Raw genomic sequence first — 25960 nt, forward strand, 5'->3', positions numbered from 1 at the left:
CTTTTATGTCCACCAATGTTGTACACAGCTATTTTAACGACACGTGTTCAGGTTCGTAAAAGGGATGACCACCACAAGGTCCACAAACGGTAGAAAGTATAAACCCCTTATCCCTTTTCTATAGACGATATCACATCAGCGCCCTACATTCACATCGCAGCGTGTATTGGGAACATCTCCATACATGTCATCACTGGGAGATGATCTCAATACACGGTTGAGATGTACCATAGGGCACTGTGAGGCGCCGATATGATCTCGCTATAGACACCACTGGGTCCCACAGATTAGACGCTAAAAGACAAGTTACGAAGCAGGGTTATGAGCTGCCTTATGCCTGTGCCTCGTCATTTCGATATCTTCGTTCCATTGTGGCTTCAAAAGTCAGAGTACTTTGGTATTGGAACGGTGTCTACTCTCCGGTGGAAACTATAAAGTATAAACCCTGTCTGGGCTCACGTTGATCTCTTGCTTATTTCGCAAGCCTCTCAGCGTCTGGCAGTGGCAGCAGCTGCAACAAGAGCAGAGCGAAGCATATGATGTTGGGATGAAAATGTGGCGAGGTCGTTCCATTGACAAGCATTTGAAGACGATGCTTCTGCTGTCTTCTACTTCATCGTCTTTGTCACCAGCTACGTCGTTCAGAGCAAAACCAGCTTTTTCAAACTATTGCCTTGTTATTCCAACATCACCCCGTTGTTTCTCCACCACGAAATCCTCAACCTTCCAGCGGAACTTGTCTTTCAATTCAAGGCCGAGCGGTTCCAATTTCGGTTCCGACTGCCGTACCCTTGTTATTCGAGGGCTTTCTTCAATCCCCTCGGCGCACACATTGGACTGGAACGAGTCCGTTTCCTGCTCGGAGATCGGCGGTGGCCCTAGCAGCATCATAACCGAGGAGGAGGAGATGAAACCTTCCATTCCTGTTAGGGCCTATTTCTTCTCTACTAGGTTTCATCCCCATCTTCCCATCTCATTTTTTGTTCTTTAATTTTGTCTATTCATGTTCTTATTTCAGCGGTGAATTCTTCGTGACTTTGGTTGCGAGTTTATATATTTTGAGGTTAACAACGGTTTAACTTTCATTGTTTTCAACTGCAGTATTGATCTGAGAAGTCTAGTTGATCAGAATAAAGCCAATTTCATCCCGCCTACTTCTCGCATGACTAATTATGTTGTCCTTCGATTCGGAGACGTTAAGTCCGACCCCAGCGTAAGTTCGCCATACTCAATCATTTTTTTCCTTTTATTTCTAGACTAGACTATTTTCTTCATTTCTGTTTGTTCCGGTATTTGGCTATTTGTTATTCAAGTTTAGACATCTTATTTGATTTTCAGATCATTGGTTAATTAAGCTTGAATGCCAGGCATTCAGAAACAATTATTTGATAAATTACTATATTTTGGTTGTTGTTTCATCCCTAATCAACTTAAATAATTTTCTATTTTAGCTAAACTGGTGCGCAGAAAAAAATAGTAATCATTCGAATTTGTTGTTGTTGTTGTTTGATGTTGGTGAGAGAAAACGGAAGATATGGTAAACCCTATTGTAACATGGCAACAGAAACAAAGCAGTCCATGCATTATGTTTACCATTACAGTGCAAAAACATGGGAACCTGATAAATGTTTTCTGGTCAGAAGTCAGAGCACCATTTATCACCCTATAGCCAACCTGAGAAAGGTTTTCTCATCAGAATACTGTCTATCATTCTATAGCCAATGATGAAACTGCACCCCTGACTGCCTTTTACAGAGATTTCCTATAGAAGCTTCTGTAGGGGATTTGGTTTCACCTCTCTCTCTCTCTCTCACACACACACACACACATTCAGCACAAGGATGGGGGCTGGAACAGAATAGCAGAAGTAGGAATATGTCTTTAGATTGAGATTTACTTCATGGGTGATGTAGCAACTTGAAAGTGTAACAGTAACAAGAAATTAGGATGTTGGCAGGAGAGGAAGATAATTCTGGTTACTCTAAATCAATGAAAAACAACTTCAGACGTTCCAAATAACCACTTTATCTCTTACAACAACAAATGAAACATTTATAGGAAATTGAATAGCCAACAAGGAACTAGTCTAGCAATAGCATTATAGCGCATGAAGATGATGTTTTATAACCAAAGTATTTTTTTAATAATATTCTAATGGCTAATCTCCATAATTCGAGATCCTCCTTTCTTTAGAAGCAGCATATTGAACAAATATTTTCTTCATGATCTCCAAAATTGAAGACCCTCCTATTTTAGAAACATAATATTTAAAAAGTCATTTGGAGGACTCCTTTTTTCTTGGTGCAAGCTATCTCTTACTTGTATTTAATGAGGCTACCTAGTATAAGGGCCCGTTTGGCAAGTCTTTTTGAGAAGATCTTCTCGTTGCTCTGACAGTGTCAATAGACGCATTGAGCTTTTGACATAAGATGTGGGCAGCCCGAAGACCGTTTGGCAGACACACATCTTTCCGTGCGTTGTTTTGGGTCTTTCCGCGCGAGATTAAAACGTGGAAGACGCGGGAAGCTTCATTTGGAGCTTCCCAAAATCAGCCCAAAATGGGCTTCTCGCATCTTTTCAGCACCCCATCTTTTGGCGGCGAGATCTTCCTCGTGCCAAATGGGAATAGACCGATTTTCAGTCTTCCTGGCTTGTAAGCAGCCGAAAGACCGCGCGAAAAGACGCGCCAAACGGGGCCTAAATGTGAATATGCTGCTGTTTGAGATTCTCGTTTGGGCTGGTCGTCCATGGCTGGTAGAACATTGGAAAAGTAGTAATTGGATGAGGCACTGGTTCTGCCATCTATCTGCTTCTATATGTGCTTAAATGTTCATCCTCTAGGTGAAGGGATGGATTGTAGTAGGTATGGTTTTTGAGTGGATTTTGCCGTGCTTACTTCTATTAATTTGTAATGCTCCCCATTTCTGAAATCAATAACAATGATGTAGACCCATGTTACTCCTTCTAGAGTATAGTCATCATAATCCAAGCCTTTATCCTAACTATATGGGGTTGGCTACATGAATCTTACTTCACCAGTTCATTCTGTTTAATGCTATATCCATCGTTAAATTATTATCACTTAAATCATTTCTTACTACTTCTATCCATGCCCTATTTGGACTACCCCATAGTTGTGAAGACATACCTTTACACGGTGCTCTTGGATACTTTTATATCCTTAACTTTTTGAGGTTATAATAATAAAATAGGCATTATCAAACTAAATTATTCAGCTCAAGTTACGGTACTAGTTTTTTTTTTTCCTGTTATTTTTCTCATTTGTAGGGTTCAGTCAACATGTATATTGCCTTGAACCCTTGAAGACTTCAAAATTTGAGCTGATAAGCATGAAAGGACTCATAAAATTTTCCAATCAACACATATTATTCTTCTTCTTCTTTCACCCTTTCTTTTCTTTTCTTCTTTTCCTAGGACAGAAAATAGAGGCTTATCCCATTTATGTGCTGATATATATTTTTTTCTTTCTTCCATTTTTTTATGAATATGTTGATTTTCTATGCTTCAACTGAAGCTTATACATTTTTTTGAAGATTATAGACAATTAATAGTGATAGATGATTGCTGTTTGCTATGAAACCTAAGGAATTACCTTAAAGTTCATGTTTTTCAATAAAAAAAGCCATCACCTAGGCAACTAAGTGACAATTTAAAGTGAAAGATGGGTTTCAAAAAAAAAATATCGCCTAGTGTTGCTTCGACGCTTTGAAAACTATGCCTATAAGGTCCATTGTTTAGAAAATCAAGAAATACAAAGACAACTTAACACGCGGAAAAATGAGTTCGCATGGTCGCAATACTTTCTTTTGACCCTCCAATAAAACATATCATGCTGTTGAATAAAAAAAAATGTCATGCTATCTACCAAATGAAAACCAAATCACTCAGTGAGTGCTTGCTTGGGTGATTTGGTTTTGATGTGTTCGTATGGTCACAACACTTAATTGTGTTCCTTTAATAAAATACAAACATGTTATTAATCAAGCAGAAAACCATATTATCCAGTGAGTGCAGCTTGTTGTTGCTACCCCAAATGACACACTAAGAACTATGGTTTAAAATGTTTATAATTTCCTAATATTTCCATGACACATTTCCATTTCCATGGATAGTGGCATGAAATTTTATTAGAATTGATATATTCCACAATGAACACTACCAACACTGTGTGGAATACATGGGATAGGATTATAACATAATTTGGTGACAATATTGTAGATATGCAAAGTAGCGATGTTATTACCTGCATAATGTACTTGATTACCACTTTGAGCCATCTTGAATCCTATTTCAATTAGGGCTGCCCTCCCCTCCATAGTTTCACTCTTAGGGGGAATTTATTAAGAACAAGCAAATTATTGATCAGATTCTAATTGCAAAATAAAGTGTGAAGGACATGAAAAGGGTTGGAAATAAAGGTTTTGTCTGTAAGCTGGGCATGGAGAAGGACTATGACTTGGTTGATTAGGGTTTCTTGTTCGATGTTATGGAAAGTTTTGGATTTGGTGAAAGATGGTGTAGATGGCTGATGGGCTGTGTTAGGGCTTGCCATTTACTCAATTTTGGGAAATAGGACTGTGGTGGATCATTTTCTAGCCCTTGGATGAATTAGACAAGGGGACCCCTTCCCTCCTTTTCTATTCACAAAGATTGCATATGTATTCAGAAGGCTTATTTATAGGGCCGATTCTAGAAGTTGAATAAGGGGATGGAGGGTCGGGAGAGAAGAGGTACCGATTACTCACCTACAGTTTGTTGATGACAAAATTTTATTTTGTGAAGGGGGTGATTTTAGATAGGTGGGAAATTTAAAATTGATTGTTCAAACTTTTGAAAAAAATGTCCAATTTGAAAATCAATTTTGACAAAAGTTATATTGTGAGATTGAATATGGAAGAAAGGGAGATATCAGAAGGTGTGGGAATTTTGGGTTGTGTGGTTTTGCAATGGCCTTGACTTGCTTGGGTTTACTTTTGGGGATAATTTGAGAAGTAGCAATTTTTGAAACCCCGCAATTGAAAGATCCACCAGTGGGCTGGCTTCATGGATGAGTAGTTATTTGTCCCTAAGAGGAAGGATCCCCCTGATTAGATCTACACTAGGCAAAGTTGTCTGTTTAATTTTCTGTTAGTGTTTAGGATTCCAAAAGGGGTAAGTAGAAGGCTAGAAAAGATGATGAGAGACTTTTTATTTGAGCCAGGGGAGGAGGAGAGGGATCGTAGAGTAAATTGGGAAATGGTGTGTATAAGTACGTTTTTTTTTTTTTTAAATAATATCGGAAGCAGTAACTTTCATTAAAATAACAATTAAGTACAGTACTGTCAACCACTCAGAGCCTGAGTGTTGACCCCATACAAAACTCAAATCTTACAATACAACCCAAAACAAGCTTTCCCTGAGAGTCCCTTGCTTTGCCAAATTGTCAGCCACAACATTGGCTAATCTCCTTACCCATTTGAAAGATTAAGTTTTGGGAATATTCCAGGGAGGAATACTACATTGTTGGGGACATGGTTGTGGAGATTGCCAATTAACTATGAGCTACACCATCCATCTTCCAAAAGCAACAATGCCCTCAGCCACAATTTCACAATCATAACCAGCCCCCTTAAATCATTGAATGATGACAACTCAACACTTCACCATGGTGCATTATCAACACCAAATCAATACTTCACAACCATAATCTACTCCTTCAAATCGTGTTTGTGTGATTTAAAAGATGCGTCTAGGCGTGTGCCTTTTGAAAATTGTAAGTTTTTTTTTTTTTTTTACTTTTTTTTTGAACCTAGTGGTTGGGCCGGGGGCTCTGCCCCCAGACTCCTGACCACGCCCCTTGAGGCAAGACCAAACAAGTCCAAGAACTCCCTATTTGCTAATGTTGTTCATTCATTCATCTTAATAAAATATCTTCTTAAAAGGCAATTAAAATTATAAAATCATTATTTTTTGTGTGAGAATTAAGAATTTAAGACCCGAACATGGACTTGTGTGGGCTTGCCTCGAGGGGCGTGGCACAAAGGCAACTTGTAGAATCAGGAATGTAATACGTTTTACATCACATTAGCTACTTGAAGTAATGCAATTGAGGAAAAAAGGAGAGTGGGCTTTACATGCTTGAAAATGTTTTATATGTTTGATTTTATTTTTGAATTTCCATTTGAATATGCTTTACATGTTATGTTTATGTATTCTGATTTTAGATAATAGGTTTTTTAACCATTAGTTTTAAAATTTAAGTTTATATTTCTTATTAATATTATGCTCAATATTATTTATTTATTTATTATTTTTCTAACATTTTTTAAATATTTACCTTTTTTTTTTAAAATTTGCGCCTTGCTTCAAAAAGACGCATGCCTTGCCTCGAGTGCAAATTGGCCCTTGCACCTTGCGCTTTTAAAACACTATTTTTATATTATCTTCTTCCGACTTCATAAATTCTGAAATTCTGGTCAGTTTCTAATAAAACGTTGTAGTTTCATACATGAGTAAATTATTATAGTAGGGGGGGATTTTTTTCCATAACTTTGTGCTTTTCTGACATCCTTTCATCTACACTCCCCTTTTGACATATTATTTTGTTTCCTTCTAAAAATAAAAATGGAACAAAAGATCTCTGCTATATTTGTTGCTTCTTCCTTGCATAAAAATAACATACCTATATGGTATACCTGCCACTTTGTGATATCACTACGAAATGATACATGTGACAAATTGCATTATATTGATTATTTTCTTGTATTCTCATCCATAAACAAAAGAACCCATATCTAGTATTCTCTTTCTTACACTTGGGTGTTATGGTCTGGCTTGTCTGCTTACTTTTTTTTTTTTTCAAAAAAAAGGGGAAATTGTCTAAAACACACCATGACTTTTCAGCATTTCTCTTAAACTCACCACAACTTTTCAAAACGTCTAAAACTCACCATGTTAGTAAGTTTTTATTTTCCAAAACTCACCTTCCGTTAGTACACCGTTAATGTTTCTTAACAGAGGTGTCCATGTCAGCATAAATAACAATTTTTATGACCAAATCACCCTTGAATGGTGAGTTAGAGGAAAAGGGTCTTTTTCATTTTCAATTTTCTTTTTTTTTTTTACATTTTAGTGTTTTGTTATAATTTCTATTTTTTTTTAATAATTTCTGTTTTTTTACAATTTTCTATTTTCTACTATCTATAATTTTTTTCTGTACTTTTTTATTTATTTGCAATTTACGTGCTTTTCTATAATTTTTGGTGTTTTTCTACAATTTTTATTTTCTAATATTGTTTTTCAATTTCTATAGTTTTCATAAATTGAAAATAATTTTTTATTTTGTGTGCAATTCCTATAATTTTTTATATTTTTTCCCAATTTCTGTGTTTTATGTATTTTATATTTGAAATATTTTTTGAACTTTTTCCTTTTTTCATATCTAAATATTAAAATATATGTATATATTTTATATTTTTCTATGAAGGTTAAAGTGGTAATATATTAACAGCTGTTAGTCTCTTTAACGTCAAGTTAGTGACATGGTGAGTTTTAGACATTTTGAAAAGTCGTGGTGAATTTAAGAGAAATGCTGAAAACTCATGGTGAGTTTTTGACAATTCCCCCCCCCCCCCCCCCCCCCAAAAAAAAAAAAAGAAAAAAAAAGAAAAAGAAAAAAAAACACAATGGGCATGGTATAATGGATAATGAATCATGTACCATGAACTTTCTTATAATATTTTTCATTCAAGGGCTTGCTTTGTTTGCCTTTATATTTAATTGAATGTCAAAATGATATTTATGCACTGAGTTCTCATTTTTTTCAGGGTTGTGGAGCTAGTTTAAGTGGGAGTGATTGCTCTTACATGATAGTTTTTCAATATGGATCCATTGTCTTATTTAATATTCGTGATCATGAGGTTGATGGGTATCTGAAGATTGTAGAAAGACATGCTTCAGGATTGCTTCCTGAAATGAGAAAGGATGGTGAGGTCTTATTTTGATTAAATATGAAATTAGCCCTTCATTTTCCCTTTACATTGACGTTTAATGCAACAAAGTTTTTTAGCATTGAATATTCTCGGAAAATGCAAGAAACATGGGAAAATATACAAAAAACTGGAATGGCTCAAAAAATATTTTCTTTTGATCATTAACGGAATGGAGAAGGCTCAAGAGATAGGGGTGAAACCTGGTATAGGTCAACCTGAAACCTGACTGACACAGCCTGATTGGGTTGGGGTTCTTAGAAGTTGGGTTGGCAAAACTTTGGGGGTTTAACCCAACCTGATCTTGGATGGGGTGGCTAGGGTTGAGGCCTAAAGGTGATCCGACCCTACGTATCAACTGTCATGCCCTTGGAGATGGATTGGGAACTGAGTCCCTTATCTTCAGGATTATTTGGTTTTGGGACAAAGTATGAACTCTTCCTACCTTTGGACATTTTGATTGATGGCTAGATGTGTGTTTTCATGTGGTAAATAATTCCTGAATTAGTAGCAAATCCAGATTTTTGGCATAATGCATAGTAATCTTCAGTTTGACACATGAACATAGGTCAATTTTCCTCAACTGCATCCTCTGTATATAATATGTTCCCATAAGCCATTGTTAATCATCATGTTTTGGGAGGCAAGGCCTGGAATTAGGTAGATTTTGTTGATTAAATAACATAACAAGGAAGAGCTGGACAGCAAAAGAAAAAAGAAAGTTCCATAGGTTTGAGGAAGCTGGGTTCTGATTTCATGATGTAGACAAAGTTGGTGTATGATACTGGTAGCACAAATCTTTTGTCTATTCTAATAGATGAAGATGTGCCATTTGCAATGGTTCTAGTTCTATTATAAACAGTGCCCCTTCTACTACCTTTATATTTTAGTGTGAAAACTGAACTTGGACAAGTCATTGTTAAAGTGCATGCAGTATGACTTGAACCCAGTTTTTACTGGACTGGGCAAGCTCTTAGGGAGTAGCCATCCAAATGTATCATTGTGGATTTAAAATGGGTCCAGTGCCCATAATATTCTTTTTTTTTCACTTTTGTTTTTTCCAATTGGGTATTGATATTTGTTTTATAAAATACCACTCATTTATCAAAAAAACATATTAGTATGGAAATTGATACAGGGGAGTAGAATCTCTAGTGGTTGGATTAATAAAAAGCAGAGGAAGCCTGAAAAGATCACAATCATAATGATGTAGGCCAAGTGGTTTCAAATTCTTAGTTTCTTAGCTTTGATTTCTGTGTATGTGAGCTGCTGATAAAAAAATCTGTGTATGTGAGCATGCATCTGCTGACATGCCTACTCCCTAGTGGGCTGGGTGTAGCTAGCTCCTTCCTGTTGTATTTATCAGTGGGTTGCAAATTGCAAGAGTTCTTGATACCTAAGGTGGCTATGCCTACTTAGGTTCTTCGCTTAATCAAACTTTTACATAGCCCAGTTTGTTTTCAGCCATATTTGAAGGTGCTAGTGGTAACTAATTTTGTAGAAGGTACGTAATTGGACATATTTGGAAAACTTAGTTGAAGGGGGAGTCAGAGTTTCAAATAATAGGAAAAGAGGGGAAATTATAGTTGTTAGATTCCCTTCACTGCAAATAATGAACTTATTCATCCTGTACTGATTCTCGAATCTCTATTAGCCATGAAAAAATAGGCCAGTACTGAATGCTGGTCCTGGCTATCAACTCCCAGACTTGATTCCATGCTATTTTTCTTGTCAGCCCAAGTTTTTATTTTTATATTTTATTTTTTAATAAATGGAGTTTTATTAGAAGGCTGTTGAGTTGGGCCGATTTTAAGTTATTGGGCCAGCCTTTTTATTTTTTATTTTTAAGTTGTTAAGTTAGAAAGTTATTGGGCCTTTAGGCCCATTAGTTTATGCTATTTTAAGTTGACTGTTCAGCTACTTAAAGTAGCTGCCCTACTAAGGGTATTCTTGTAATCTTCCATTCTTTTATTTTAAGTATATAAATCAAGAGGGGGTTGGCGGTCAGATCTATTCAATTATGGCGACATCCCACTCTCTTTTCTTCTTCTCTATTGCTGAAATCTTTCAGCTGCTTCTACTTTTCTTCACAAGGCATTCATCTGAAACTGTTATCAACAATTTCTACTTGGTATCAGAGCAGGTCGAAGGTTTCTTGAGCTGCTCTATCATGCAGCCCTAGATCGGCTGACTGCATGGTGATATGAGAGGTTGAAAGACCTCAAGTAAGCCCAGTTTTTGGATTTTTTGGTGGATCTGTTTTGCCCTGTAGCTGGTCTAGGCTTTCCCATCAAATTCAGGAAGAATTTAAGAAAGGGGGAGAGTTCTGTTCTTGTAGGACTTTTCGATTTTGACCTAGGAAGTGGCAACCTAATTTTTTAGGGTTCCTTGGAGTTTTCTGAAGGGGGCAGTTCAAGTCCCATTTGTTTTGGAGGCTTCTAGAGGGAGCGACTGTTTTCTCTCTCTTCTCCCGTCCCGCGAAAAGGGAATCTTTTGTGGGAGGACCACCTAGGGTTCCAAAAGGGTGTGTGTGTGGTGCCTGAAAGGGATTTTTTCTTTGTTGGGAATAATGGAGGGTCACAGAGTTGAAAACAAACCGGAAGTGAAACAGGACAAGGGGGAGGTGTTGGAGACCTTTTTGAGGCTGGGGCCATCACTATAGTTAAGTTGGATGGTACAAACTTTTTAGAATGGTTACAATCTGCAAAGATGGTCATTGGTGCTTGTGGGAAGTTGGGGTATATCACTGATGAGGAAGTGAAACCCGAGGCCAACAATTCTTGATGGGTATAGGAAAATTATATAGTAATGACTTGGCTATGCAATTCTATGCTGCCTCATATAAGTAAAAATTTTTTGTGGGCAAATACAACTAAGGAAATTTGGGATGGGGTTGCAGAAGCCCTTTCACAGAGTGAAAATGTTGCTAGGGATGGGGTTGCAGAAGCCTTAAAACCCTGTGGCAGGAGATTGACCATCTGGAGACAGTGGTTTGGGAAACCACTAAGGATGCTGCTGCCTACCAGAAACTCTTAGAGAAGATTAGGGTTTTTGAATTTCTTGTTGGTCTCAATCCCGAGTATGATATTGCAAGGCAACATATCCCTTCCAAGGATAGCGTTACTCTCTCTCAGGCATATGCCTTTGTATTAGGGGAAGAGAGTAGGATGAATGCGATGATGAGGAATTCGGGTCTTGAACAGTCAGCCATGGTTAGTACTGTGAAACCTAAACAGAGTGGAGACCGGGGTGACAGTGAAAGCAAGAAGGAAGTTAAGAAGGATCTGATTTGTGACTATTGTAAGAAGCCTAAACACACAAGAGATACTTGCTAGAAGCTTCATTCTCACCTTGTGCCAAATAGACTCAAAAACAAGAAGGAAAATGTTATCATGGTAGTCACTGGTGATTACTTGGCCCCCCCTACTACAACTACTTTGGAGTCTGTTGCAGTTGCTGCAGTGAGGGCCGAACTTGGGAGATATGGGCAGTTACCAAATCAACGAGATACAGTCAGCCCTAATCCGGTAACAAGTGGACAGCTAGGTACAAGTGGTTTTGGTGGTGGACATTCTACTTTGCTCATACAAGTAGTTCACATGCCATTGCAAATTATGTTTCTACTATAGGTAAGTTACCAAATCAACGAGATACAGTCAGCCCTAATCTGGTAACAAGTGGACAGCTAGGTACAAGTGGTTCTGGTGGTGGACATTCTACTTCCTTTGCTCATACAGGTAGTTCACATGCCATTGCAAATTATGTTTCTACTACAGGTAAGGAGGGACCTCATTGGATTATAGATTCTGGAGCCTCAAAGCACATGGCCCATAGTTCAATTATTTTTTCTTCTTACCAACTCTGTTCTAGCAGAGACAAAGTTTCCACAGCAGATGGATCTCATGTTCCCATTGCTGGGAAGGGGTCTGTCAAGATTACTGATTCTATTTCCCTACCCTCTGTCCTTCATGTTCCCAGATTGAATTCTAACTTATTATCTGTTAGTAGTTTGACTAAGAACTTGAATTGCTTAGTGGTTTTTTCTCCTAGCCATTGCGTTTTGTAGGATTTTGTTTCAAAGAGGACGACTGGGAGTGGTTCTGAGGTGAATGAAATTTACCTTCTGGATACGCTTCCTCATCATTAGAGTCATTATGTTAGCGGGGATTTTGTCAAGAGTCTGTGGGTCAGACTATGCTTTGGCATAATCGTTTGGGACATTTGTCTTTTTCTTCTTTGCGTTTCTTATTTCTGAAGTTATTTGAGTCTGCTAATTTGTTTAGCTTAGAGTGTGAAAGTTGCCAGCTTGGAAAACATTGTAGATGTTCGTTTAAAGCTAGTAATAAAAGGTGTTCATCTACTTTTGATGTTATTCATACTGGTGTGTGGGGACCATGCCGTGTTCCTTCTATGGGTGACTACCGATATTTTCTTTTATTTATGGATGATTTTTCTTGATATTCATGGATTTACTTAATGAGATCCCGTGATGAGGTACCATCTTTGGTTCGACAATTTCATTAGATGGTGCTGACACAGTTTGGGGTACGAATGAATGTGTTCAGATCAGACAATGTCAAGGAATATTTTGAGAAGAACCTTGCTTCATATTTGTTAGAGTATGGAGTAATTCATCAGAGCAGTTGTTCTTACAGTCATTGCAGAATGGTGTAGCAGAGAGGAAGAACAAACACATTGTTGAGATTGCAAGAAGCATGATGATCACATCTACTGTTCTAGTTCGGTTTTGGGGTGATGCAGTTCTCACAACAGTCTTCCTGATTAATAGGGTGCCCTCTTGTGTACTTGGATTCAGCATCCCATTCAACCTCCTTTTTCCTGAGGGGGAGATGTTCTACATCCCTCTCAGGGTTTTTGGTTGTGACACATGTTCTTGGTCCTCACCGCTCGAAGCTCGATCCAAAGGCAAAGAAGTGTGTTTTTCTTGGGTATGTAGAAAATCAGAAAGGGTACTGCTACTATGACCCAATCTCTGGGAGTCGGTATGTTACTATGGATGTCACATTTTTTGAATCCACATCATTTTTCTCGAAGGGTTCTTTTTAGGGGAGTGTTTTGGGGAAGTAAGTGAGCAGTCTATTCCTCTTCTAGTTCCAATCCCTATGTCCACTCCTGTGTCTGATTCTCCTATGTCACCTATCTTACCACCTTCCTTGCATCCTGTTTCTCATTGTTACTCACGACAACACCTACGACTTCATAGGGAGGTTGATTCCACTGCAGAAGAACCCACGTCACTTCCTATCGGTTCCTTGGAAACTCTAGATTCGGCTAACATGGACTCAGGTATTCCTCTTGATCCCTCTAATGTTTTAGTTCCTATTGATTCAACCAATCCCATTACAGATGACCTAGACCTTCCTATTGCTCTCAGAAAAGGGAAGAGAAAGTGTACTGCTCATTGTATTTCACAATATCTATCCTACAATGGATTTTCTCCTTATCGAGCTTTTCTTTCTTCCCTTGACTCTGTGTCTATACCCAAGGGTGTTAGTGAGGCTCTCTCCAAGCCTGAGTGGAAGACAACTATGCAGGAAGAAATGAAAGCCTTAAGAATCAGACATGGGAGATTGTGGATCTAATGGAGGGCAAGGAGACTGTTGGATGCGGATGGGTTTATACAGTTAAATACAAGGTAGATGGAAGTATAGGAAGGTATAAGGACAGACTGGTTGTGGATCTAATAGAAGGCAAGGAGACTGTTGGATGCGGATGGGTTTATACAGTTAAATACAAGGTAGATGGAAGTATTGGAAGGTATAAGGCCAGACTGGTTGCAAAAGGGTACACTCAAACCTATGGCATTGATTACTTAGAGACCTTTGCACCAGTTGCAAAGATGACTTCTATTTGGATCCTTCTTTCTCTTGCTGCTACATATTCTTGGCCTTTTTTCCAACTTGATGTAAAAAATGCCTTTCTGAATGGGGATTTACAAGAAGTGTACATGGATTTTCTTGATGGTTTCTACAGTGATGCTGAAAAGGGGAAGGTATGCAGATTGAAGAAGTCACTTTATGGTTTAAAACAGTCTCCCAGAGCATGGTTTGACAGGTTCAGGAAGGCCTTGATTGCTTTTGGCTACACTCAGATTCAATCAGACCATACTTTGTGAAGCGAAGGGGGTCCCTGGTGTCAGTTTTGATTGTTTATGTGGATGATATTGTAGTTATAGGAAATGACCTGAGTGAGATTGACAATTTGAAGAAGAATCTATACAGAGAATTTGAAATTAAGTATCTTGGGGAGCTGAGGTATTTCTTGGGCATTGAGGTTGCAAGATCAAAGCATGGAATTTTTACTTCTCAGAGGAATTATGTTTTGGACCTTTTACAAGAAACAGAGAAACTTGGAACAAAGGCTGCCAATACTCCTATTGATCAGAATCACAAAATTAATGCATAAGAAGGTGAGTTGGTAAAGGACATTGGGAGATATCAAAGACTTGTGGGGCGACTGCTATATTTATGTATGACAAGACCAGACATCTCCTGTGCAGTGAGTGAGGTGAGCCAATACATGCATGCCCCATGAGTCCAGCATTGGGAGATTGTTGACAAGATTCTTGCTTATTTGAAGGGACACCTAGGCAGAGGCATACTATTTGCTGACTATGGACAGTTGAAGCTAGAGGCTTATACAGATGCTAATTGGGCAGGATGTCTTGATGATAGGAGATATACATCAGGAGTTTGCACTCTTGTTGGGGGTAATCTAGTCTCGTGGAAAAGTAAGAAACAGACAGTTGTGGCAAGGTCAAGTGTAGAAGCTGAATATAGAGCCACATGGCACATGGAGTTTTAGAGCTTTTCTAAATCCGTTCCTTATTAGTAGAAATTGGTGTTGGGGCAGTAGAACCTATGATGCTGTACTGTGATAATCAGACAGCAATTAACATTGCCCACAACCTAGTTCAGCATGACAGGACAACGCACATTGAAGTGGACAAGCATTATATAAGAGAAATGGCGACTTCAAGGGAAGTTTGTCTCCCATACATTGCTTCTGATTTGCAGCTTGCTGATGTTCTTACAAAAGTTGTTGCAAGGAACAAGCTGGGGTATGATCTACGCAAGTTGGGAATGTGCGGCATTTACTCCCAACTTGAGGGGGAGTGTTGAGTTGGGCCGATTTTAAGTTATTGGGCCAGCCTTTTATTTTTGTTTTTAAGTTGTTAAGTTAGGAAGTTATTGGGCCTTAGGCCCCATTAGTTTATGTTATTTTAAGTTGTGACTGTTCAACTACTTAAAGTAGCCGCCCTACTAAGGGTATTCTTGTAATCCTCCATTCTTTTATTTTAAGTATATAAATCAAGAGGGGTTGGCGGCCAGATCTATGCAATTCTGGCGACATCCCACTCTTTTCTTCTTCTCTATTCTTCTCTACTGCTGAAACCTTTCAGCTTCAGGACAGTTGAAACTGACCCTAATGACTGAAAGGTAATAAAAAATTTGTTAAATATTGATCGTTAGGCCTGGTTGCTCCCATTCTAACAGGTTTCTGTTAGCATCTTCCCTTGCTAAATACATCAGCCACACTATTTGCAGACCTAGGGATCCACCTGATGAAACAGTTAAAATGAGATGTAAAGATATTTTAACACTGATAAAAAAAATGTAAAGATATTTTTAACTTCTCTTGTCGTAAATCTTAGGAGTCGTTACCCCTCAGACTCTCATTGGAACCAGGTGAGTGCTACCTTGCAGAGTTGCAGTCACCTTCCACTTCAAAACCTCTACATCTTGCCATCTGTGCCTTGGAGAAGTGCTAGAAGTCTGCTCTCAAAGAGTTTCCCACTTAAGCTGGCACCGGAAAAGCTATAGCTCATCACAGTGCTCTTTCTTCATGGTTTCTGAAAATTTCTGCTCATGCTTTTGACAGTCCCAGGTTGCCTAGAGAGCTTCCAGCAAAGTTTAGTTTAAGCTTCTCCTCTTCTGGTGCCTCCTCCTGTGGTCGGTTTATGTTCATTTTTGGACGAGATAATCCTGCTTAGAATAGAGCTCATTGAGATTGCTTGGAACTCATAGCCTAATGTGCCACCCATACCATATAGCTACCTCTTCCTGTGGTTTGGGGTCCTGAAATTTGTTCTTAAGAAAATCCTAGCATTTTGTTTGCACCACACTCTCCATAATATCATTGCCCTTACACAATGCCAAAGGATCTTTTCCCAAATAGTATTATGAGTCATTAATCAGTTGGAAAACAACTCCACTGTTTTGAAGGAGCATTCCAAGGCATCCAAATAGAGGGAAAAAGTGGTTCCATACCTTTGTAGTGAAAGAATAACTCCACTGTCCATCTATTCTGGATCGTCTCTCCACTGTTGATTATCTTCAAGGATATTTCTTGATAAGAGCTTTTACTATATATTGGGGGGGGTTCAACCCATATTGCCTAGGCCGGGAAGGGAGGGAAAGTCAAATGTGATCCATCATTCATCAAGGGCTTTGAAGAAATAAGACCTTGAAAACAACCCTAAAGAATCACAAGGCCAGATCCTTTTATCCATGCTCTCAATGGGAAACTATATGTAGGGGATATTGATGGCTTCCTCACATTCAAAATCTCTCTTATCCATGCTCGCAATGTGGAAGATGTGACAAATGTCTAGAAAATCAATGACAGAAAACACATGACCCATTCAAATTTCCTGCCAAAGTTTAACTATAAGGCCTGGCACAACCTCATACTTGATGAATCTCAAAAATAACAGGTAAATAGACTAAGTTACTTTCTCTAGGCACTTGTGAGTTATTCTTCTAGAAGGTCCAAATTCCCAGCAATTTTGGTGCTGTCCATATTTGCTTCTGATGACCTGAATGGTGAAGGGAATTGATCTCAGTAGAAAACATCCAGAGCCATTTAATTAAGACGGTCACGCTTTTTTGTCTCTTCTTCTCTCTACATCTGAATATCTATGTACCCTTTTAAGGCACATCTTTTTTTTCCTAGTTCAGAGTCCTTTTTATTCTCCCTCAGCTCCCAAAGAAAGTCCTTCATGGCTTTCTTTATTCTTTTTAACAACACTCATAGGCTTTGAAAACTTTAAGGAAAGTAGAAGGGAAGGCTTGCAAAGATGGATTTAAGAAAAGTTATTGTTCAACCCAAAGATGTGTATTCCATGCTACCAATCTCATTGATTTACCACATTGTTCCTAAAAGAAACTATTCTAGGGTTGCCACTCAAGGGGAACTCTTTGGAGGCTACTTTGCTCTCTCACAATCCATATTTGCTTTCTCTAGGCTTTTTTACTCTCTCACAATCCTACTCAGTTACCTTTAAGGTCCCGTTCGTTTTTGGGAAGCTACTTACCTGGGTAATTGCATTTCATAGTTTTCAAGGTGCCAATGTGAGGCTCCAGGTGACAGGGGGGGGTGCCTTGTTGCCTAGGTGATGGATTTAAAAAAAAAAAAAACACATATCCTAGGGTAGTTCCCTAGGTTCCATAGCCTTCTTTCTTTAATAACTATCCATAATTTTCAAAAGAAAATTATAAACTTCATGTTTAAGTCTAGAAAAGCAACATATTTATGAGTAGAAAAAAAAAGAAAGAAAAGAAAATTCAAAAAATATAGGGGCTGAACCCTATTTAAGTTCTTCCCTATTGGTTCAGATTGTGAAGTCTTTGAGGGTTCAATACAGCAGTTAGCAATGTTTGTGTTGATTAAACCCCAACAAATAAGAAAATAATAAAAAGAAATTAGTTTATGTTGAAGTGCGGCCTGCCCTAGAAGTCTGTTTTGTTTGTTAGCTGAAAAGTAAAGTAAACAGCAAGAAGGAAGAGAGGAAAGAAGAAGGAAGAAAGAGGAAGAAGAGAAAAGGTCTGGTTCGAAAATAGGAAAAAGTCAACCTTAGTTTCGGCCAGACCTGTTATTATATTATTAATGTAATTGGAAAAGACATAAGTGCCCTTATTTAAGTAAGAGGCACTCGAACTAACATAATAGTACACATCAGCACTCTCAACAGGTACAAAGACCGAAATACCCCTTCACTGACAGTTTATAAACACAAAAATGAATATTTTTTTTCAATAATGTCTATTTTATAATTATAATCTCAAAAAATAACAGTATAAAAGTATTTTATTACACAGTATAGAAAACTGCTTGGTGACTGGGCGAGGCGAGCCTTTAAGGGTGCCTTGTCGCCTAGGCATTGCCTTGACAACTATGTTGCATTTACCCATGTTATTTTATTTCCCAGGTAAATAAAACAATGACCATTTTATCCATAAAAATCCATTATTAAAAGGGGCATTTTTGTCCCATCCTACTGTTGGCAACTTTCCCCTAGGTGGGGAAGTTACTTTCCCACCTGGGAGATGGGTATCACTTACCCGGGTAAGTGATAACCAGGGAAAATGAATTTTCCGACCAAAATCCCATTGACCAACTTTCCCCTCTCAAAACCCAAAAAACAAACGGGCTCTAAGACTTGAGACTTGCTCCACTGCCTGTAAAATGATTTTCGGTCCTAATATTGTATTCATTCTGAATCTCACTTAGGATAATCATAACATCTGCAAACTGGAAATGAGGGACCACCTTCCTTTCTCTGCCAACTCTGAAGTCTGAATCACCTGAGAAATTCTCTATTATCACTCTTCTTACAAGCCTGTTAAGAACTTCAGTAACCTGAATAAATAAGATTGGGAAGAGAAGATCCCCTGGTTGATACCTCTTAACGCCTCAAAGACTGAGAAATGGACTGATGTCAAGCATCTCTATTATCTATCTAATCCAGTGATGCCTAAGGCCCATTCTTCCTATAACCCACACCAGATATTTCCAAACAACATGGCTATAGGTTTTTCCAAGATTGAGTTTACACACAAATAGAAAAGTGTTGTATCGTGAGTCATCCCATACATCCCCCAAGATGGTTTCATGTAAGATGAGTTTGGTTATTAATGGGTTTAATTGTTCAGGTAGCCAGGACTAGACTATACCTTAAAAGAATTGCTTAGCAATAGCACCTGTACCATAAAATGTTCTTTTTTGTACTTTAGTAAAGATTTGATTACCATTACAAAAGGAGAACCTTGTAAATTTTGAAAATTAACAACGTAAACTTGGTGACTCAATGTGATAAAGTGAACAAATTTATGCTCAATTGAACTGTGGTACTTGGATTTACTAGCCAATCCATGAATTACAATCATATAGTAAGAAGGTATACCAGATAACCATAGGAATTACACAAGTGATTAAAAAACTGGGCTGAAAGTCTAACTGGTGAGAGTGGTTGGTCAAGTTGAAATTTGTTCATCAGGTCAGTTTATTCTTAGTTTCTAACCGATGGTATCAGCTACACATATGTATACATGTACAAACATATGCACGAAGTAATGTTATTTTGAATACCTGGGTAAATTTGGTGATTACCTATCAAAATGAAAAGATAAACTGGTTGGTTGCATCATGTGTTGCCATATATTGCTAGATATGTGTTCATCCTTGCTTGAATTTCAATACTTCGCAGAAGGAAAGAATTTTGCTTATCTTTTCAATTAATCAAGATACTTTTGATTTATCTCAACTTACTGTTATCTTATTTAAATGTTTGTGGGCGTGTGTGCTTGTCACTAGAGTATGAAGTGAGAGAAAAACCAACTTTAAACACATGGATGCAAGGTGGGTTGGATTACATAATGCTGCAGTATTTGAACATTGATGGTATTCGTACCATTGGTAGTGTCCTTGGTCAAAGTATTGCTCTTGATTACTATGTTCGCCAGGTATTTTCCAATTGATGTATAATTTTTTCAATTGCAAAATTACATACTTTGCCCTTGAGCATTAACAGTGTGCGTAAAACTCTACTTTCTTTTATAGGTTGATGGAATGGTTGCAGAATTTACAGACATAAATCGTGGAATGGAGAAAACTGGCACCTTCACCATGGAAAGGAAAAAACTTTTCCAGCTTGTTGGAAAGGCAAACTCTAATCTAGCTGATGTGATTCTTAAACTTGGGCTTTTTGAAAGGTAAATGTGATGCAACCACTGATACAATGACACAGTTCATGAAAAACCACCACCACCACCACCACCATCATCATCTAAGCCTTATCCTAACTGTGTGGCGTTGGCTACATGAGTCCTGTTTCACCATTCCATTTTGTTTAATGCCATATCAATTATTTAATATTTTCATTAAACAATTTGAAGCCAAACTTATTATAAAATGATTAAGCTGTATTATTTGGTGCATTGAAGGTCTCTCTAGTAATGGCAGAATTATTTGGAATATGCTACCTGCAGCTGTACTTTGGACTATTTGGATGGAGAGGAACAGCAGGATTTTTGAAGGCAAATGCTTTCATTTAAATGAAATCATACACAGCATGTTAGCAAACATTTTCCTCTTGGGCGAAGGCATACAATTTCTCAATTGATGCCCTCCTTTTAACCTAGCCTTCTTAAAGTTCTCTTGGGGATTCTTCACCCCATGTAAAGCCATCCATTTTATACAATTAATAAATTATACTTTACTTTTTCTCAAAAAAGTAAAATGGTTAAGCTGTAGGCTGTTGCTCATTGTATCAAAGTGGTCATGGCCATCTTCCATTTTTTTTTTCATCTTCATTTGAGCAATGTTGCATGGAGGTAGACATTGGAGTCAGAATCCAACATGTCCTATAATCTGACTTGGAAAGATGGGAAAACATGGACCAGCAGACATGTCTGTTGAAAAGTATATACTGTTAAATTAGTTCATATGTTTTGAATTCTAACATCCTGCAAATAAAATATTTCCATTTTTACTAAGTAACGTTTGATATGAAAAATGACATTCATCTTGTATATTAGCTGTTCATTTATGCCAAATAAGTTACGTGGTAAAAAGGAAATGTTACATAAAAGTGTCCTCAAGAATCCAAGAATCCATGGAGCATCAAATTCTGACATATGTCTGGCACGGAACTCCTTCCCTTTAAGAGAGTCCATCCAACACTGCATTTGAGATAGCTCTATGAAACATTTTTTTTTAAATATATTTGCATTCTCTTTTTTTGATGTGGCTTCTTCATAAATATTGCACAGTGGTTGAGACTTCTATAAGATAGAAAAGTGAAACTATTCTTGGCATTGCCAATCGGTGCCTTTTCTTATTCCATTTTGGGCCATTATAAATATTTTATTTAGAACGGTGTATCCCTTTTTGGTGGATATAATAGGTACCTTTATGATTTTCATTCCTTTAAGATGCTATGGCTTTTATTTTTCTTTTTGAAAATGTGAAGTATTGTATTGCAGAATAAACTCAAATAAGCCCAAATACACCAAGGGACTGTAAACTGAGACTATACAATAAAAGATTGATAAAAAAACTGACACTATTCAATAAAAGACTTGTAAGCCCTTAATCTATGAACAAAATGTCCCTGTCAAAAGATCTACAAAGAGATAAAAAGCTGTAAGCCCTTAATCTGTAAACTGCTATGACTTTTAGAACCTAGATCAATTGTTATTGTTTTCTGTTTCAACACACCACTATACAGTTTATACCTTTGGGAGAAGCACTTTTCTGTTATTTTTTTTTTATTTTTTAATTTGATATAGGAAAGTCGTTTTTGACATTCTTTTTGCTCACATCTATTTTTTCTGAGTTTTTTTCCTAACTTGGTATTAATGATAGAGCCTTAGTTCTTAAAGCTACAAGGTCCATCATAGTTGTCAAGGTGATGCCTAGGCGATAAGGCGCTCCAGGAGGGTCACCTCGCTTAATTGCCAAGATATTTTTTACATGGTGCTCTTGGATACTTTTATGTTCTTAACTTTTGAGATTATAATAATAAAAATACATTATTAAACTAAATTATTCAGTTTGTGAGTTAAAATACTGGTTTCTTTTTATTATTTTTCTTATTTGTTAGGGTTCAATCAACATGCATGCTGTCTTGAACCCTCAAAGACTTCAAAACCTGAAATGGTAAGCATTAAAATACTAGTTTATTTATACATTTTTTATGAAGATTATAGACAATTAATAGTGAAAGATGGTTGCTGCTTGCTATGTAACCTAGGGAATTACCCTAGGACTCTTACCTTTTATTCAAAAAATTCCATTGCCAAGGTGACTAGGCGACCTCACCTTGTCTCCTTGAAGGCCCATCTTATTTCCTTTTTAGAGTTTTTTAATAAGAAATAAAAAATATATTAAAGCAATAAAGGGAAATGGTATACACAATACATACAGGGCAAGCAACTTAGAAAGAACATATAGAGAGTCCGAAAAAAGAAGCCCACCCTGCAACTTGACATCCTGTTCCTACAAAGCAACTAGACCTGGGAGGATGTGTAACCTTTCAGCAAGGACCCCAACAACAAACCAACACCTTAGATTCTCATCATTTTGCTCTGTCTCCTCTTTTTCTCACTTGTACATTTTGCCACACCTCTGTTTTTCTTTTTTCTGGCCCTTTCTCCTAGTTGACAATGTCCATTAAGGATCTGGAGAACCTTAGCTGATGCAATTTTAGATGCCATGTCAGACTGAATTCGTCTTTTTTTCTTCCAATTCTCTAAAGGCTGATATTATGGGTGGCTATTCCTTTGGCTGTAATTTGGGCTGTTTGGGGTGAAAGGAATAGCAGGATCTTTGATAAAAAACAAAATCAAGAAGAGATGCTGATAAATCAGATCATTGGAAGCAAAAGAGCATAGCTGAGATTAATCTGCACTTTAAGGATGATTATCTATCTTCTTTTTTGAATGTTGACTTTTTTGGGGTTTCTTAATTGTGTTCATATGTACAGAATCTTTTTGTACTGTTAACTAACACACGTGTATACTTCCTTTTGACTATATTAATACAATTTTACCTTACCTTAAAAAAAACTTTTATTACAACTATCTTACCTATGATTGATATCTCATCAATTTTATTCATAAAAGAATCTCATTAATTTTGGATCCCATCTTCAGATTATGGGGACGTCAAACCTTTGCTTTTGCTGTGACTTCTCATTTTCAGATTCCTCCCCCTCATGGGGATCCTCAGTGAGGGTCTAGTCCCAAAATGATATCTTAAACGCCAATTTGTTGTTATTTTCATTATGCCGTTCTTTTCTTTTAGTTCCTTCTGTCTTCAGGTCTCTGTTTTTTTTCCTGATGAGTAACATAAACTTATATGTACAACTGCCTTGTAACTTATATTAATCCATACATACAAGACTTAACTATCCCAAAAGTATTTAGTTCTATGATGCCCAGATATGGATACAGCATGGACTTGGATATGACTATCCATTTCCCATTGGAATATATTTGCTATTTGAGGAAGTTAGTATGACGTGGTTCTGCCAACAACAACCAATGTTTTAGTTTTGGAATCTCATGTTTAGGATACCCTTTCCTCAAAACCTTTATCTACATATTTATTGATGTCAAAAAGGCTAATTCAACATTGGTCTAAGCCAGTATGATATTAATATAGTTTTGCTATTCAAACTTTGTGCTGTTTCAATCTATTAAAAAAACAAATTGTCCTGTTTCTAATTAGTTTACTTAAGCTATCCCTTTTCTGCAGCTTTGTTCAGATATTAGTAGCTTATGGATGGATTGGACCCTGGTTTTAAATGATCTTAGTACTAGTAGGCTTAATACTACTTTGGGCATAGAGGGTGGTACACTTTCATGTGTCCACAATCCGCACTATAAAACTTTTTGATTGTTCATTAGTTTATATAACCTGTAACATGTTCACAACATTTTCTGGCATTTCCAGATCAGATATTGCTTGGAAAGATGCAAAGTATGCTCAGATATGGGAATATCTTCGGGATGAATTTGAATTGACTCAGAGATTTGCAAGCCTTGATTTCAAGTTGAAGTTTGTGGAGGTAATATAATGGCTGTGGTTTTACCCATCTGGCCCTCACTTTTGGTTTGTTTGTTGATCTAATTTGACAATAACGTTGTGCGTAGTTGCGTACTGCTTTGGTAAATTAGTTTGTTTCACTGAAAATTGTGACATATGCTCATCAAAAAAAGAATTTTTTGCTCTTTTTCTGCAGCATAATATTCGCTTTCTACAAGAGATTCTACAAAATAGGAAATCAGATTTTCTGGAGTGGCTTATCATTATATTGATTGGTGCTGAGATTCTTATTTCTGTTTATGATATTGCCCACAAGTCATCAATAACTTCACTATAGCAAGTGAAAATGCTGAAGGCAGAATGAAGTGGTGAAAAGATATGAGGTTAGAGATGCAGTGATTTTAATCTTCCAGAATTAATCCTTGCCGCTCTTTGCAGCCTAATACAAAAGTTCTTTGATACCCCCCTAATCGTCAGTGGTCTTATTAGAAAAGTTTATGATTTTGGCATATGGTGATGACCATTTGCCATTTTGTATAATCTCAATTTAAATTTGTAAATAGTGGACTTTAGGATTATGAAGATTTTTTTTCCTCTTTGAAAAGTAATGATACACTTCAGTTTCAGTTTTTGTGTCTGCATCAATGTTTGAATACATTTTTGTTCAAGTAAGTTTTTGAAGTGATGGCAAGCAAATAATACTAGAGTTGGACATTAGAGTCAATGAGGGATATTTCTCCTCTCATTTCGCTGGATATGTCTATACGTGCTAAGGGGGATATGATAAATATCTTCTGTATGGGTTTCTGATGGTTAAACTCTCATATGGGAAGGTTAGAGGTGTAAACCGTGCCGGGCCACCCGATGATTTTGGATCGGCCCAACACAACGACTAACGGGCCATGCCAAGCCCGACACAGACCCCATGGGCCGGCACGACAGCATGTGTTGTGCTGCCCGTGGCACGACACAAAGCACGGTCCGCCAGGGATTAGTTTTGAGGCCCATGGGCCGGCACAACAACATGTGTTGTTGCAAGTATTTTAAATACTTTGCATGCTTAGGGATTAGTTTTGATAATGATAGAAATAATGATTCTGCAATAAATATTTTAAAATCTCAATTAAAACTATGCTTAAATGATAAATTATTTCATATTAAATGTGCATGTTACATCTTAAATTTATGTATTCAAGATGCCTTGAATATTATTTCAAATCATATTTCAAAAATTAGAATTTAAATATTTATGCCAAAATTATGGTTTAAAATATAAACATTTTATATTAGATGTAAAGCAAGGTGGAATTCTACCTATGCTATGTTAGAGAGTTGTATATCTCATAAATAAATTCTTTCTGATTTTTATAATTTAAAAGTGCCTAATGATATGATATTTGATGAAGACCGGGAAATGACAATCTGTATAAGAGATTTTTTTAAAACATTTTTATGATGCAACAAATGAATTATCTGCAATTTATTATCCAATTATTTATAATTTACCATATCAATTAATGGTAATTAGTGATTTTTTTGCCAAATATAGAAATAATCCATAATTTCAATGTATTGTTGAAATTATGGTAAATAAATTTCAAAAATATTGGGAGAACATTTCTCCCCTTTATTGTTTAACTACAATATTAGACCCTAGGATTAGGAAAGATGGTTTAGATATTTTACTTAAAACATATTATGAAAATATGAATATTGATATAGGAAATAATAAAGAAGAAATTAATAATTTATTATTTGAAATGTATAGTTTGTATGAATCTGAAGCTGCAGGAAATATTCCTACAACTTGTTCATCATCATCTTCTTATCCTTTTGACTTTGCGCCCATTAGTAGAAGAGAAAGTTTTTTTTTTTATTTAATAAGTAGATTGTAGAAATTTGCTAGTTCTACAACAAGTTCATTTATTGAAATTAATTTTTATTTGCAAGCAAAATTTTCTAATTTAGGCGAAGTATCAAATAGTTTTGATATTTTAGCTTGGTGGAGTGAACACTCGAAAAATTATCTGGTTCTCGCCGCCATGGCTTGTGATCTATTAACCCCTTCGGTGTCTACAGTTCCATCAAAGTCTTGTTTTAGTGCAGGTACCAAGGTGCTA

At 36.9% G+C, this 25960-nt stretch overlaps 1 protein-coding gene across 2 annotated transcripts; it reads left to right on the forward strand.

Moving 5' to 3' along the window:
- Positions 1-328: 328 nt before the first annotated feature.
- LOC148868286 (sporulation RMD1-like protein, putative (DUF155)) lies at positions 329-24466 on the forward strand. 2 transcript variants are annotated; one of them, XM_088967490.1, is made up of 7 exons: positions 329-951; positions 1102-1213; positions 7827-7986; positions 19605-19753; positions 19851-20002; positions 23748-23862; positions 24037-24466. In XM_088967490.1, the coding sequence occupies exons 1-7, from the start codon at positions 548-550 to the stop codon at positions 24175-24177; spliced, it is 1233 nt and encodes a 410-aa protein (XP_088823616.1). In that variant the 5' UTR covers positions 329-547; the 3' UTR covers positions 24178-24466. The 2 variants fall into 2 exon arrangements, with proteins under 2 accessions (XP_088823616.1, XP_088823617.1); XM_088967491.1 differs by lacking the exons at positions 23748-23862; positions 24037-24466 and adding an exon at positions 20234-20590 and having other exon boundaries at positions 349-951.
- The last annotated feature ends 1494 nt before the right edge of the window (positions 24467-25960 follow it).

The sequence above is a fragment of the Nelumbo lutea genome, chromosome 2 (assembly GCF_056320005.1).
Source record: "Nelumbo lutea isolate HS-2025 chromosome 2, American lotus-T2T, whole genome shotgun sequence".
In the NCBI taxonomy this organism is placed as follows: domain Eukaryota; kingdom Viridiplantae; phylum Streptophyta; class Magnoliopsida; order Proteales; family Nelumbonaceae; genus Nelumbo; species Nelumbo lutea.

Coding starts and splice junctions, on each gene's coding strand:
- LOC148868286 (XM_088967490.1), top strand. CDS start 548: ATGAAAATGTGGCGAGGTCGTTCCATTGACAAGCATTTGAAGACGATG. Junction 952..1,101: donor GCCTATTTCTTCTCTACTAG/GTTTCATCCCCA, acceptor TTTCAACTGCAG/TATTGATCTGAGAAGTCTAG. Junction 23,863..24,036: donor TCAAGTTGAAGTTTGTGGAG/GTAATATAATGG, acceptor CTTTTTCTGCAG/CATAATATTCGCTTTCTACA.